This window comes from Eretmochelys imbricata, chromosome 1 (genome assembly GCF_965152235.1).
Source record: "Eretmochelys imbricata isolate rEreImb1 chromosome 1, rEreImb1.hap1, whole genome shotgun sequence".
In the NCBI taxonomy this organism is placed as follows: domain Eukaryota; kingdom Metazoa; phylum Chordata; order Testudines; family Cheloniidae; genus Eretmochelys; species Eretmochelys imbricata.
The window spans coordinates 251,962,005-251,977,086 of NC_135572.1; the positions used below are offsets into that span (position 1 = coordinate 251,962,005).

General features: G+C 39.1%; 1 protein-coding gene across 2 annotated transcripts in view; it reads right to left on the reverse strand.

Annotated features, from left to right (window-relative positions):
* The window catches only part of DENND5B (DENN domain containing 5B), a 170,191-nt gene that overhangs the window by 67,078 nt on the left and 88,031 nt on the right, over positions 1 to 15,082 (reverse strand). For both annotated transcript variants that reach the window (XM_077807515.1, XM_077807514.1), the window contains one exon: positions 6,614 to 7,280. In XM_077807515.1, the coding sequence (XP_077663641.1) occupies positions 6,614 to 7,280 (667 nt within the window). The remainder of the gene's footprint in view (positions 1 to 6,613; positions 7,281 to 15,082) is intronic.

Here is a 15,082-nt window from a genome sequence, read left to right on the forward strand (position 1 = left end):
GCAGCAACTTCCAAATAAATAAATAAATACTTTGTACTTCTATGGAGATTTTTCCTTATAACATGGAAACACACGATAAAACTTAATTAAGAATCACGTTTTCTCATAAGGAAACAATAAGCAACTAAACATCTTTTCAAGTGTACAGTCAAAAAAGCCTGTAGCCACCAGCCTCATATTTGTGCCAGGCTCAGTTAATTTCTTATCTCTTCTCTTCTCTTCTACTTCACAGAAAAAGAATTTTCACATCTCACGCAGTCCTGTGTAAAACCTCTCCTACAGTCCCACTGACTGACCGTGGGCAGACAGGCCATCACTCTGGTCAACACCATTTGGTAAATAAGCCAACCACTGACTCTGAAAAGTATCACAATTATATCAGAAACTTTAGCACCCTGAAACTGCATTGGTTTCAGGAGCTCACTAGCATGATACGCATGAATAAGCATGGGAATACAATCTGAAACTTCATAATGTTTTCTACCTCTTGTTGACATCTGTGGAAAAATAGCCTTGGTTTATTGAAGCTCACCCTCACCAAAAGCGTATTTTCATTCCATAATGCTAAGAGCCAGAATGTCTTAAAGTATTTATTAGTTTGAGTCTCAAAATTGTGTCTCAAAACCATACCTACCAACACTTCAAAGTAAAAGTTTGGAGCTGCCATATTTATAAGATACCTATTTGTGAGTGTTTACCTTTACAAAGATACATATTGGTATGTCTGTAGTATATTTTCCTCTATTCCTAGGTCTATTGTGTTAAGAAGCGTTTAAAACAGTAACTTGTAACATTTAGTCTACTAATAAAACTCAGTCAAGCCTCTTGATAATCACAAGAAGTCTTCTATACCAAGGGCAGTATTATGTAGACACATCATACATTTATTAATAATCATACAAGTTTTAGAGGTCAAATTTAAGGGATGCAGAAAATGCCAATCTTTTATATAAAAAGACTTAGGTTATGTCTAATCTACGGAGCCTGTGAACAGGCTTGGCAGTCTTGATAGGTGAAATGACAGGCCCTCACAGGAAGAGTGCCACTGTCTCCACTCTGGGAGTGTGGGGGAAGGGCAGATTCAGGGATTTGGGTTGTCTTCTGTTGCTGGTGTATAGCTGTCTTATAGATTTACAGCTGCTCCATTGGACAGACTTTGTATGCAACTAATTGGGAGGCAAAGTGTTGTTTAAATAAAAAACAAAGAGGTGACCTGCTAACTAGCCTAACCATTACCAGAGTTAGCAACATTTTCCAGTGAATAGCAGCATGAGGAAAAAAATGAAAGTGCCTGATCAGCAAAACATAGGCCTGGTGGATGGAAGGGAACATTCACAGATTCCTCTGGGAAACTGTTCTCTTGGTATTTCTTGAATTAAAAGATAAATATTTTATACAGATGTGTTTCATGTAAAATTTGTTTTACCCAGCAAGTTACAGTGTGTCACTTATTTTAGTGAACTTTCTTAATCTTTTTAAAATGGAAAATAGTATTTTCTTTAATCGCACTAAAAGCTATATCCTAGATGGACTGATTTTCATGTAAGTCACTTGGTCGTTCAAAACAAGAACTAGATAAAGGTCCATCAATGGCTATTAACCAGGATGGGCAAGGATGGTGTCCCTAGCCTTTGTTTGCCAGAAGCTGGGAATGGGCGACAGGGGATGGATCTCTTGATGATTACCTGTTCTGTTCTCCTCATAGGATCATAGAATATCAGGGTTGGAAGGGACCTCAGGAAGTCATCTAGTCCAACCCCCTTGCTCAAAGCAGGACAAATCCCCAATTTTTGCCCCAGATCCCTAAATGGCACCCTCAAGGATTGAACTCACAACCCTGAGTTTAGCAGGCCAATGCTCAAACCACTGAGCTACTGTTCATTCCCTCTGGGGCACCTGGCATTGGCCACAGTCGGAAGACAGGATACCGGGCTAAATGGACCTTTGGTCTGACCTAATATGGCCGTTCTTATGCTTGCACAAGATTAATATATGCTGGACCACAGAGACAGTATACTGAGAACCAAGATCTCTTTTAGGGAACAGTTTTACACACAAGTTCGGTCTTCAGAATTATTTCCCCAAGCTTAAACAACATACACAAATATATTTAATCTTTGAGAAGCAATTACTCAAATCCCTCTAAAAACAACTTGGGAAACGTTCAAAATTACAGTAAGCAGAAACAGCCTGAGCTAAAAGAAATTAATCTTTGTTTTATCCACACGTTCTCATGTTTAAATCCCTTGGAAGGCAAATGTACAAAATGGATTGCCTAGGTTTCTGCAGAGCCCACAATTTAATTCATCTCTCTCCAGCAGAGATCTCACGCCAGTAGCATTTTGTTACTGACCCTTGGGAAATTATAGCAACTATCACAGAATGTTATTTACTTGGAAACTGTTGGAAGCCCATACATTTACAATACTATTGCCTCTCTGTAGTCACAAGGGAAAGTAAAATAAAAGTCTTGAGACAAATCTTATTTACTAAACTATAGAGAAAAGAAGAAAAATTTTGCATAAAGTCTTGTATTATAAAATATTTTACACTGTTACATTTTACAATGTTACACTGTGTTTTTAGTTCAGTAGCTAGAAGAGTTGTGTTGCCAACTCAATTTTTTCTTCTCCAAGTCTTGTGATATTTGGTGTGCTTCTTAAAGCCCCAGCTCTTGAAGGCATCTGACCATAAGAATCTCAGCTTTATTTTTTTTTTTTTTATTTAAAATCAAAAGTTTCTAGTCCTCAGGGTTGTGGAGAACAGCTTAAAAATGTGACTCAAGCACAATGTTAAAACAGAAGGTACATAAAAGAATTCTTTTAAGTCTCATGATTTTGGTGGATCTTACTTACGATTTTTAAAATGGTTGGGGTTGGCAACACTGAAAGTGTTAATTGCACATCCAATGAAGTGAGCTGTAGCTCACGAAAGCTTATGCTCAAATAAATTTGTTAGTCTCTAAGGTGCCACAAGTACTCCTTTTCTTTTTACAGACACAGACTAACACGGCTGCTACTCTGAATCCAGAAAGCCTTAACCTGAGTCCATGTGAGTTGCTTTGTTCCTAATGGCTAGAAGTGCCTGGGAATAGCAAATTACATTGTTACAATTAGGAGTACTTGTGGCACCTTAGAGACTAACAAATTTATCTGGGCATAAACTTTCGTGGGCTAAAACCCACTTCATCAGATGCATGGAGTGGAAAATACAGTAGGCAAGTATACAAACACAAGACATGAAAAGTTGGGAGTTGCCTTATTAAGAGGGGCGTCAGTGCTAATGAGACAATTCAACTGAAGTGGAAGTGGGCTATTCTCAACAGTAGAATACCAAGGGAGGGAAAAATCACTTTTGTAGTGGTAATGAGGCCAATGTAATTAGGGTGGCCCATTTCAAAGAGTTGACAAGAAGGTATCAGTAACAGTAGGGGAAAATTAGTATGGGGAAATTAGTTTTTGTAGTGACCCATCCACTCCCAGTCTTTATTCAGGTCTAATTTAATGGTGTCCAGTTTGTAAATTAATTCCACTTCTGCAGTTTCCCATTTGAGTCCATTTTTCAAGGTTTTTTTGTTGAAGAATTGCCACTTTTAATTCTGTTATTGAGTGTCCAGGGAGACTGAAGTGTTCTCTGACTGGTTTTTGAATGTTATAATTTTTTTAACATCTGATTTCGGCTACCACTCTGAAATTGTTACAGTTGGTGCCCTAGCCTTCACTTGTGTTTAAATCTGGATTCAGAGTATAACAGAGGAGCAGCATGATAGCAAACACAGAGCTGCACTTGTTTCTCAGATGGTTAAGCTGATATATCGGGTCTCAACTTTTAATAGAATGTGTGTCTGGGTATGTCTGTGTGTCCCCCAATACAAAATTAAGTGTTCTGTTAAATCCCCTGTCCTCCTGCCGCAGCTACTACTGGTCTCTACCAGACACTGGGTGTATCTCTGGTGGGCTCTCAGGCCCTCCACCCGTCTTCCAGTTCACAAACCTCCCCTCTGCAGCCAGCTCCCAAGCTGTTGCCTTCTCCACCTGCTTGTTCTTATGCGGTGTCCTTCTGACCTCAGGTTATACTAATTCCTTTTCCTGCACTCTAGAGGTAATGGTCTTCTCTGCTGTTAGATTAATGGGGGGATTACAGTGCCCAGTAATCAACTATGTAGGTTCCCTACAACATTACTTAACTGTCCAAAGCTCCTTTTTCATGCTCAAGTTTTCAGGGTTTCCTTGTAACTGAAGTGAATTGAACTGACTTTTTGGCAAGTTAGAAAAAAATCAACAAACAAACAAAAAAAGGTTCAGACATTTTTGAGAACAGTGGGAGGGGGAAAAGATCAGTTTGTTTTAAAGGTATATAGCAGCAGCTTTACTTCTGAAATGGTTGGGGGCTGAAAGGTAAATTCTGACATACCAATAACCTCCCTGAGAAATACATTTAGGTGTTCCAGTGAAAACTGATTTTGAGTTGACAGTCGTGTCCTCTTGATAATTGCACCACGTGCACATGAAGTATATTTGGCACTGGATTCTCCAGCTGAGCTTGTGAAGTTTGCAGATGAAAGAAAGCCATGCATATGCGCACAGTGTGGCTTAATTTATTTGCACAGTGAAAAGCATTGGTAAGTGCACAGGTCTGCATGACACTGCACTGTAACTGCTTATTTTGTAAGAAGACACCAACAAGGCAAGAGCTTCTTTCAAGATAAAAGCTTCACAGGAGTTTACTAGAGAGAAGCTTTCTCTGCTAGATCTCAGGTGCTTAGTACAATAGAGGTTCAGTGGTATTTAGTTAAACAAAAAAGAAATCTCATTTTCAACTCTTGGAAATATGAAAAAACTATGTGACAAAAAGTCAAACATACCAAAATGTAAGCTGCACATTAGCCTCAACTCTGCACATTTAGAAATGTGAATTATGATGCAGTATAATTACACAATTGCTTCATTTGTCAAACAAAACATACCGTACAACTTCCCCACCACCACACTGTCTAATGTAGACAATTCTTGACAAAGAACAAAGTTGGGTCAAGGATATCTCAGACTTTTCTGGGAGTGGGGATGGAAGGGGAAGGGGAGAAAAAAAAATTTCACTGCAGATGCTCCATCAGAAAATTCAAAAAAATTTTGTATTTCATCTTTTTCAAACTATTTAAGGTGACAGTGTCACTTTTCCCCTTCTGGTATACTTAAAATGGTGTCACTATTGAACGTTTAGTAACTTTCACTTTGTCTAAGACAAGGGCAGCATTTTCAGACTTGATACGTGAAGTTCAGCATCTATACCCATATTCAGGCAGCCTCTCCCCGCCCACCCAAACATGGCCCAATGTTCAGAGGTGCTGATCAACTGGAGTTCTCACTGACTTTAGTGGCAGTTGTGGATATTCAGCATCTTCAAAAAATACGACACCTATTTAGATGCCCAACTTTACTCACTCTTATTTGAAAACCTGCCCCAACTTCTCTTCTCCCCAGAGTATGCATTTTAATTTAGGGCCAGATCAACTAAGGTTGCAAATAGGCACCTAGTACAACTTACAAAATGATAGAATACAAAAGAATAGAATATCAGGGTTGGAAGGGATCTCAGGAGGTCATCTAGTTCAACCCCCTGCTCAAAGCAAGATCAATCCCCAATTTCTGCCTCAGATCCCTAAATGGCCCCCTCAAGGATTGAACTCACAACCCTGGGTTTAGCAGGCCAATGCTCAAACCACTGAGCTCTCCCTCCCGCACAAAGCAGGTGAGGCACCCAATTCCTATTGAAAGTAAATCACATTATGAGACCATCTGCATCATAGGCACCTAAATAGCTTTGTAAATCTAGGCCCTCGTCAGCAGCCCTGTAGTATATAAGAAGCAGTGCTCCAGCATTAAGCCTCGCAGCCTACGTACTGTGAACTAGACATTTCTGAAACCTGTATCAGAGTCCTTGTACAGTCAATAGGAAGTGTTGAACCTTCTCTCCTGAAAAACTTAACTCCCAAAAGCTCATTAAAACATTACAAGTAGACAGGATCTGTGCAAGATGTCTCTCTGACAGCTTTGCCAACGTATTTAACCTGCACCAGCCCTTTGAGTGCAGTCCCAAGGTGTCTCAAGCAGAAGCCACCAACTACATCCTCATGAAAGTAATTACTTTGAGAGGCCAGTAGGCCCATAAGGAGACAACTTCATTTCTACTTATAACCCCCAGACGAATTTCAAAGTTTGGCCTCAAAAGTTAGAACATCAACATCTTAATAAAATTTGTCACATCAAAAAGAAAATATGTGAGTTTTGTGCAAGACATATTACCTAATGTAATTTCCTGTAGAAGGGAGGGTTAGTTTTGTGCTGTCTTGCAAGCTGATCAAGGGCAGTTTAAAGATGACAATTAAGTCAATTCTATCACTAGCTGTCATGAATATGATGCATAATTAAACAAATGACACTCAATGCCTAGAGGAAACAATTACTTAGCCCTTTCACTAGCAAAGCCTCATTTATTTTTATTACACTGTGTCTCACTAATCCCCTGAAATCGAATAGTTCACAGACGTTTCAGCACTGCAGTAGTTCAGGAATTGTCTGATTAGATCAGACACAAATCCAGAAAGATAGCCTACCTTGTGAATACAGAAGAATCTGCATCTCCAGGAGAACACATGTAAAAACTTGGACAAGGTTTTCCAATCCCAGCAGCTCAAAGGCTTCTCGAAGAGGGTAGTCAGACAGTGGAAGTTCACTGGGTCCAGGTCTCTGGCAAATGATAGGCTCATAAACCCCATAGAACTTCAGTGACCTCCCTGGGGGTGGAAGGGGCACTTCATAGAGAATGTTATGGATATAGCTCTCCAGTGGTAAAGGTGGGGGTTGCTGAGAGGTAACTGCCTTGTAAAGTTGGATAAGAAACTTCTTGCAAGCCTGCATGAAGGGCAAAGGAGTGATGAGACATATACATTTGGATACGTATAATGTGTCTCTGTTGATGTCATATGAGTTGTACTGCTGGAGCTTGGCCAGGGAAGTGGCATCTCCTTCATCAATGCTGCTTGCAAGTGAGTCCATGCTGCAAGAAGATGAGGCATAGACGCTGCTGTATTGCTCTGCATTGTGCATTTGGTAAAGAGTTTGCATGGCTGTGCAAATTTGCTTGCTTGTGACCTCCTCATAGAAAGTGAGCACAAATCCGTAAGTACGAGAACCATCTTCTCTGGTTATTATAAATGAGTGGAACTGCGGGTCTCTGTTGTCAGTCTGGGTCCTGAAAGACAGCCCTTTAGGCATACACAGCTGTGTAAGAAAAAGATAATCATATCAGTATTTAACCTGAAATCATTTAAGATTTTGTATTTTTTGCTTCCATGAGCAGATCAGGCAATGAAAAAATAAAATTTAATATATATGCTAATAATTCTAATTTATTAACAGTTTAGATTAAAAGATGCACTCTTAAAATAAATTTGAAAATGAACAGTCTGGCCTCATACCCAAAATAATGTTGCTTAAAGAAAGATCTTTTTAGACTTGGTTTTATTTTACCAACTCAGAAGCACCACTTCACATAATTATTCTTAATAATGAATAATACATCACATGTATTTAAGCATCACAAACGCCTTCAGTTTTTGCTTTCCAATGAGATATCACTTCTAATTTGCTGAACTGCACAATGAAAATGGGCAAAAAAAAAAAATCACATACCATCAAAACCAAAATTCAACAAAAAGTTCTTTATGGTATATGCTTATCTTTAATTTAAAAAAATAAACTGAATAAATAACTGATAATCCATTAATAAATACATTTATACAGGAGAAAGTTTATTTTCTTACCTAAATAGTAAAACATTAGTTTGATTGGGGGAGGAATTCAATGTAAACGTAGTTTTTGGTTCATCAGTCAAGTTATTTTACAATGATTCTATTTTGCATAAGTACTTCTTTGAAATGTAGCCCTAGAATGATAACCCAAGGTATTTTCCAGACATTTTTATGAAAACCATCAGCCATGTAATACAAAATAGTGAAACAATTTTGCAAAACATGTTTAAATCATGCTACAGCATGAAACCATATTATGCTCAAAACAATCTATAAATATTTTTAAAACAAGAACTAAAACTTTTTTAAATTGGAAGGTGCAAAGAAAGGAAAGGAACGGAACCTTCAAAGAGCACAGTGAAAAGTGAGAGAAAGGTTGGCTTGGTGCGCGGTTAAGGATCAGTGTCTATCCACAACATAGAACTGACTAAAAAGTGACAGTGTAGACCCCCCCTGCAATGTCTCACCTGGACCAGGAGTAATCACTTCTCCTTGGAAGAGGTAAACAGGGATAATTTTATAAGCATGGACACGTCCATTCCTAATCAACACCAGCTCACATTGAAAGACCAGTGAACAGTCATATGGCGACAAGTTTCAGCTGCTACTGACCTCAGCAGGATTCAGCTCAATGGCATAGAAGCCAGATTTCACATCCAGTTAGCAATCCCATGAATCATCCAGACCTATTTTTATATGTTACTGTAAAAGTTAATGCATGGGGTAATAAATGACCTGGAGTCAATAAAAGGATTTCATTCAATTGATGGGCATTCCTGACATAAACCATGAAATTGCAGCTCAAGCCACTTTTTGAACAGCAGCCACATATTAACTGAAAAGGTTTGCAGTTTTGTTATTGAAGTGTTAATAGTAGCTCTGTCATTACAGCTGCATTCAAATTCTCTGTGAAAGGAGGAGTAAAATCTCTATTTCATGTTTTAATTATTGAATTTAGTCTCCATAATACGTATCCCATAACTTTTACTGGATTAGTCTGCCCCAAACTACGTTAAATTCTGAAAACTGGGCTTTGACACTGGGGACAATGGGCATAGCTTTATTAAGTCTGACCACAGGGTGTTTAGACTACCGCTGTCTGACACTTAAGTATCATACGTCTCTCTCTAAAAAAAGAAAAGGAGTACTTGTGGCACCTAAGAGACTAAAATAGATTGGTTAGTCTCTAAGGTGCCACAAGTACTCCTTTTCTTTTTGCGAATACAGACTAACACGGCTGTTACTCTGAAACGTCTCTCTCTGAAATCCTCCAGTAGGGGACCTTCCCCCACAATCAACACCTATTAAACTTCATTATCTTTTGCATGCCCTACAGCACACAGTAAACCAACACTTCAACTCAGTGGTTGCAAAACAGAGTGCCAACACACTGCAAATATTATTAGGCTTGGAACTAGGGTGACTAGATGTCCCAATTTTATAGGGACAGTCCCGATATTTGGGACTTTTTCTTATACAGACTGCTATTACCCCTCCACCCCGTCCTGATTTTTCACACTTGCTGTCTGGTCACCCTACTTGGAACAGGATAGGAGGAAAGGGAGCAGAAGACAAAGGAGAGGGGCAGGACAGGAAGATTTGCAATGAGGGAAGAGCTCACCAGGGGACTATTAAATTGCAGAACCCTATAGATAAGCCAAAATGGTGGGGCCAAGTGTTAACATTAATCCAAAAAGAAAAGCCGTAAACATGTTATGGTCTTGATGCACAGGGATATTATATTCAGGTAAGCACCCTGAAAGTCAATAGCATACACTCATCCAGGTTTATCATATGGATCACAAAGCAGAGTCTAAATCCTAAAGGAAGGTTCTTGAAGAGAAGAATTCACATTCAACTCTAAAATAGGTTTGAGCGAACTAGAAGAATTGTGGAAGACTCTCTCAAGGCAGGACCTGAATAATTTCCTTGTTTTTTCTTTTTTTTTTTTTAAACCAGATGATTCAGCAGTCTTGAGCTGCCTACCTCCTGACTACGTCTTTCTGAGGGGGAATTAAAACAACTAATTATACAGTAGATCCTCAGTGTTACAACCCCCCGCCCCGGGGAACAGAGATTGTTCTTAACTCTGAACAAAATATTCTGGTTGTTCTTTCAAAAGTTTACAACTAGGGCTATTGATTAATCGCAGTTAACTCACGCGATTAACTCAAAAAAATTAATCACGATTAATCGCAGTTTTAATTGCGCACTGAAACAATAGAATACCTATTGAAATTTATTAAATATTTTGGATATTTTTCTGGATTTTCATATATATTGTATTCTGTGTTGTAACTGAAATCAAACTGTATATTTCTGATTACAAATATTTGCACTGTAAAAATGATAAAATAAATAGTATTTTCCAATTCGCCTCATACGAGTACTGAAGTGCAATCTCTGTCGTGAAAGTGCAATTTACAAATGTAGATTTTCTGCTACATAACTGCACTCAAAAACAAGACCATGTAAAAGTTCAGCGCCTACAGGTCCACTCAGTCCTACTTCTTGTTCAGCCAATTGCTAAGACAAACAAGTTAGTTTACATTTACAGAAGATAATGCTGACTGCTTCTTATTTACAATGTCACCAGAAAGTGAGACCAGGCATTAGATGGTTTCAATGCAACATCACCTAATCAACAAGGTCCAGCTGACAGATGGATGTGTCAGTGCTATGGAAATACACCCTTATGACTGGTGTACCAGAGACAAGTCACCACAAGATAAAAGGGAAACTGTCTAATGAAAGCTTTGCTCCTCACTACTCCTTTCCAAGCACTGTTTTTGCAAGTACATGAACAGGCTGTAACCATGTAATTATTTCAATTTACGTTTACAAAAACTTTCAATGAAAGTACTTTGTTTAAAGATCTGCCAACGACATGTAAACAGACTAGATATGGCAGAATAACTTTACTTTCTTCTCTGGGAGACTAACGTCATCTTTATTGCAGGTCTGTACAAAAATGCAAGAATCTAAAATTAAAGAACAATGGACGTGTTCTTGGTTTTCAAGTAATTCTGCCATCTGTATAAGCATTTTTAATGTACCCATTGCTACCAAAATAATTTAGATGCGATTCTGCCTTTCATTCTCTTTCTTTTTCTTATTATATTTTCTTATTATCTTAATATTTTCTTACATTAAGGCCCCAGTTAAGCAAGGTATTTTAGCACATGTGTAACTTGAAACATGCCAGGAGGCCCACTGTCTTCAGTGGAGCTATACATGTACGTAAGAAATACAACTCCTATTTTTGGGCCCAGTTCAGCAACGTACTTAAGTTTTTACTGTCTTCTGTACTTAACTTCAGCCTGAAAACCACCAGATTGTAACATCAAAACCGGATGCTAAGGAAGTGCTAGAGAAGATTATGACTTTAGGTGGGATAAACCCAGAAAGCAGTGAATATGGAAAAAATAAAAGGTATTTAATATTTGAATGCAAGTAATGTCTTTACTATTCAATACAGCAGTGTTTCCCAAACTTGGGACGCAGCTTGTTCAGGGAAAGCCCCTGGCGGGCCAAGCCCTGCCGCATCCGCAGGTTCGGCCCATCGCGGCTCCCACTGACTGCGGTTCGCCACTGCAGGCCTGCGCCACTTCCCGCAGCCCCCATTGGCCTGCAGCGGCAAACCGCAGCCAGTGGGAGCCGCGATTGGCCGAACCTGCGGATGCGGCAGGGCCCGGCCTGCCAGGGGCTTTCCCTGAACAAGCGGTGTCCCAAGTTTGGGAAACACTGCAACATAGGAAAGGAAACTTGATCTAAAGACAGAATGGTATAGTTTGAGTTTTTTGCTTTTGTTTTGTTAGAAGATTTTCATAAAGAATTTGTAATTCCTTAAGCATATAGCAATAACAGAATACTTTCAGATTAACCTTCAAAGACTTGTGCATTTTCTCCTCCAAGGAAATTGCCTTTGCAGCTTATATAAAGCAGACGGAGGCAAAGGATGACAAAACAAAAGGAGAGATCAAGAAGGCCGATAATTGGCTCAAGTGATTAGGAGGAGGAAAAAATATTACTTTAAGTGACATTTTAGATCAAAATAATGATAAAGGTTTTCAAGGGATAAGGTGAAAGCAGGTATTCCTACTATTTGTAAATATTGCTGCTTTTGTCAGAACATATAATGTGTGGTAAATATGCTCTGAAATGACTTTTTCCCCCCAGAAGATTTTGTTTCATACAATTATTTTGTTTTAACCAGGCTCCTATAAGGAGACAATAAAAATTATGTAGGCGGATACAATTTTTGTGCGCTAATACCATCACAGCTTTCTCATGAATACCCATTATATTCTGAAAATATTTTTCATTGCATCTTCTTGCATGTTTTGCTTACTCAGAGATGAACATTAACAACCTCTCCTGTAAATTGGCTGGCAGAAGTGGCCTATGCAGTAGCTTAGGTATTACCACATTAAACTGTCCTGCCTCCTTCAATCTAATGCAGATGCAAGATATTGCACAGACCTACTGTAACTACTGCACTGTTCCCATTGCTCTGCATTTAGGAGCTGAGCTGATATTGAAATCTACATACAGTATGCAAGATGTCTAATGTAGCATCATCAGTCTCATATCTGTCTGTATCTGCTTAGTATTAACAGTGATAGTTGCTACCATGGTATCAGTGTTGACAACTACTGTGATTTTATCATGCATCTTGCACACTTGGTTTTGTTTTTTTTTTTAAAACCCCAGCACCTGGAAACAGCTCAAGCTAATCCCCAGAGTACCAGCAGGCGGCGCCAGGACAACGGTGAGTGGTGCACCCTGTGACAAGATGCCATTAAGAATTCTCACATTCTATTGGCTGCAACACTCCTACCTTACAGCCTTTTAGGAAGGATTCCTCCCCTCCACTTGGCTGACATATGCCATTTCACTATATTTCTCTACCTTTATCAAGAATTTGCTTCTTACTTTTTCTAAATAAAATGTTTGCATGTAGTCCATCTAGAAAGCCAGTTACAACGGGGTCCATCTAGCCCAGTATCCTGTCTTCTGACAGTGGCCAATACCAGAGCTTCAGGGAGAGTGAGCAGAACAGGGTAATTCAAGTGATCCACCTGTATTCCCCACCCAGTTTCTGGCAGAGGTTTAGGGTCTCTCTCGGCATGGGGTTACATCCCTGACCATCTTGGCTAATAGCTATTGATGGACCCATCCTCCATGAATTTATCCAGTTCTTTTTTGAACCCAGTTATACTTTTGCCATGGGATGTTGTGATGCCAATGAGCTCCATAGGTTAATTGTACGCTGAGAGAAAAAGTACTCTTGTTTTTATTAAACTTCATGCCTGTTAATTGCATCAGGTGACCCCTGGTTTTTGTGAAAGTGCAAACAATTTTCTACTCACTTTTTTTCACACCATTCATGATTTTATAGACCTCTATCATACCCCCTCCTCCCAGGCATTTCTTTTCTAAGCTGAACTGCACCTCACTTTTTAATCTCGCTTGGGCAACCAGAACCGGACACAGTATTCGAGGTGTGGGTGAACCATGGATTTATTAAGTGGCATTACATTTCCTCTTATTTCTACCCCTTTCCTAATGCTTCCCAACGTTCCACTAGCCCTTCTGAAGCCGCACATTCAGCTGAAGTTTCTAGAGAACCGAGTGTAGTTTAAGACACGTGAATTTGTAGCCTCACTCATGGGTTTTGAATGGCTGGCGTTGGCAATACTGCTACCACGGTACTCACACGTTAAGTTACTTTCCAAAAGACAGGGAGGAGGTATGGGAGGAAGCAAATAGAGGAATGCACAATTGCTGCTACTAGTAGCATTCCAGAAGCTAAACTTTAGCAGGCACAAACAATACCAGTAGGGAACAATAAAAGAGTTAATTATACACATCTCTTCAGGATACTGCTTGACAGATTCTGACTTTCCAACATCCAGCCTCACAGAGCCCAAGTTACAGCCATTTTCTGCCACCCTACAACCCATCTATAAAAAGGTAAACTGACATTTGATGGCAACTTAATTCACCACAATTACTCTTAACAGTAAAGTACTCTTATTTCCTAAGGGTTGTCCCCTGATCTCTCTAGGTTTTTATGGTAACGTGTTTTGAGGGAGAACATGTTCTTACTGTTCATCTTCCCTACTCCTTGAGTACTTTGCAGGAAAGTTACAGACTATGACACACTATAGGCTAAGTATGCTTGAAAGAGTTTACAGAAGCAGGGGTTGCCTTATAGATTGTGCCTATTTTTAAAACAGAAGGAAGCATCTTTTCACAGGAAAGCTTGCTTCAAATAAAAACAAACTCTTAGTTCTTATCAAAGCCCATTTCTATATGAAGTCTTTACCAACAGAATCTTACAGAGCTTTGATCACCGTGGAGAGGTCCTTGGAGTACCAAATTATTTGGGGAATTTTCAATGATCCCTCTTAATCTTGAGATAGTCTCAAGAAAAAATGAACGTTGAATGTTGACTTGTATCTTATTTCTATCCCTTTCCTAATGGTTCCCAACGTTCTGTTAGCCATTTTGAGGCTGCACACTGAGCTGACGCTTCCAAAGTATTAGGCACAATGGACTCCAAGATCTATTTTTTGAGTGGTAACAGCTAATATAGAACTCACTGTTTTGTATATATAGTTCGGACTATTTTTTACAGTGTGCATTGCTTTGCACTTATCAATGTTGAATTTCATCTGCCACTTTGTTGCCCAGTTTTGTGAGATCCCTTTGTAACTCCTTGCAGTCACCTTTGGACTTACTATCTTGAATAATTTTGTATCATCTATAAAAACTTTTCCACTTCACTGTTTACCCATTTTCTAGATAATTTATGATTATGTTGGACAGCACTGGTCCCAGTACACATCTTTGGGGGACCCTAATATTTACCTTTTTCCATTGTGAAATCTGACCACTTATTCCTACCCTTTGTTTTCTCTTTTAACCTGTTACTGATCCATGAGAGGACGTTCCCAGTTATCCCATGACTACTTAGTTTTCTTAGGAGTCTTTGGTGAGGGTCCTTGTCTAAGGCTTTCCAAAAATCCAAGTACACTATCACCCTCATTCACATGTTTGTTGACCCCCTCAAAGAATGCTAATAGATTGGTGAGGCATGATTTTCCTTTACAAAAGCAGTGTTGACTCTTCCCCAAAAAATCATGTTTATTTAGGTGTTTGATAATTCTGTTCTTTACTACAGTTTCTACCAATTTGCCTGATACTGAAGTTAGGCTTACCAGTCTCCAGATTGCCTCTGGAGCCCTTTTTAAAAATTGATGTTAC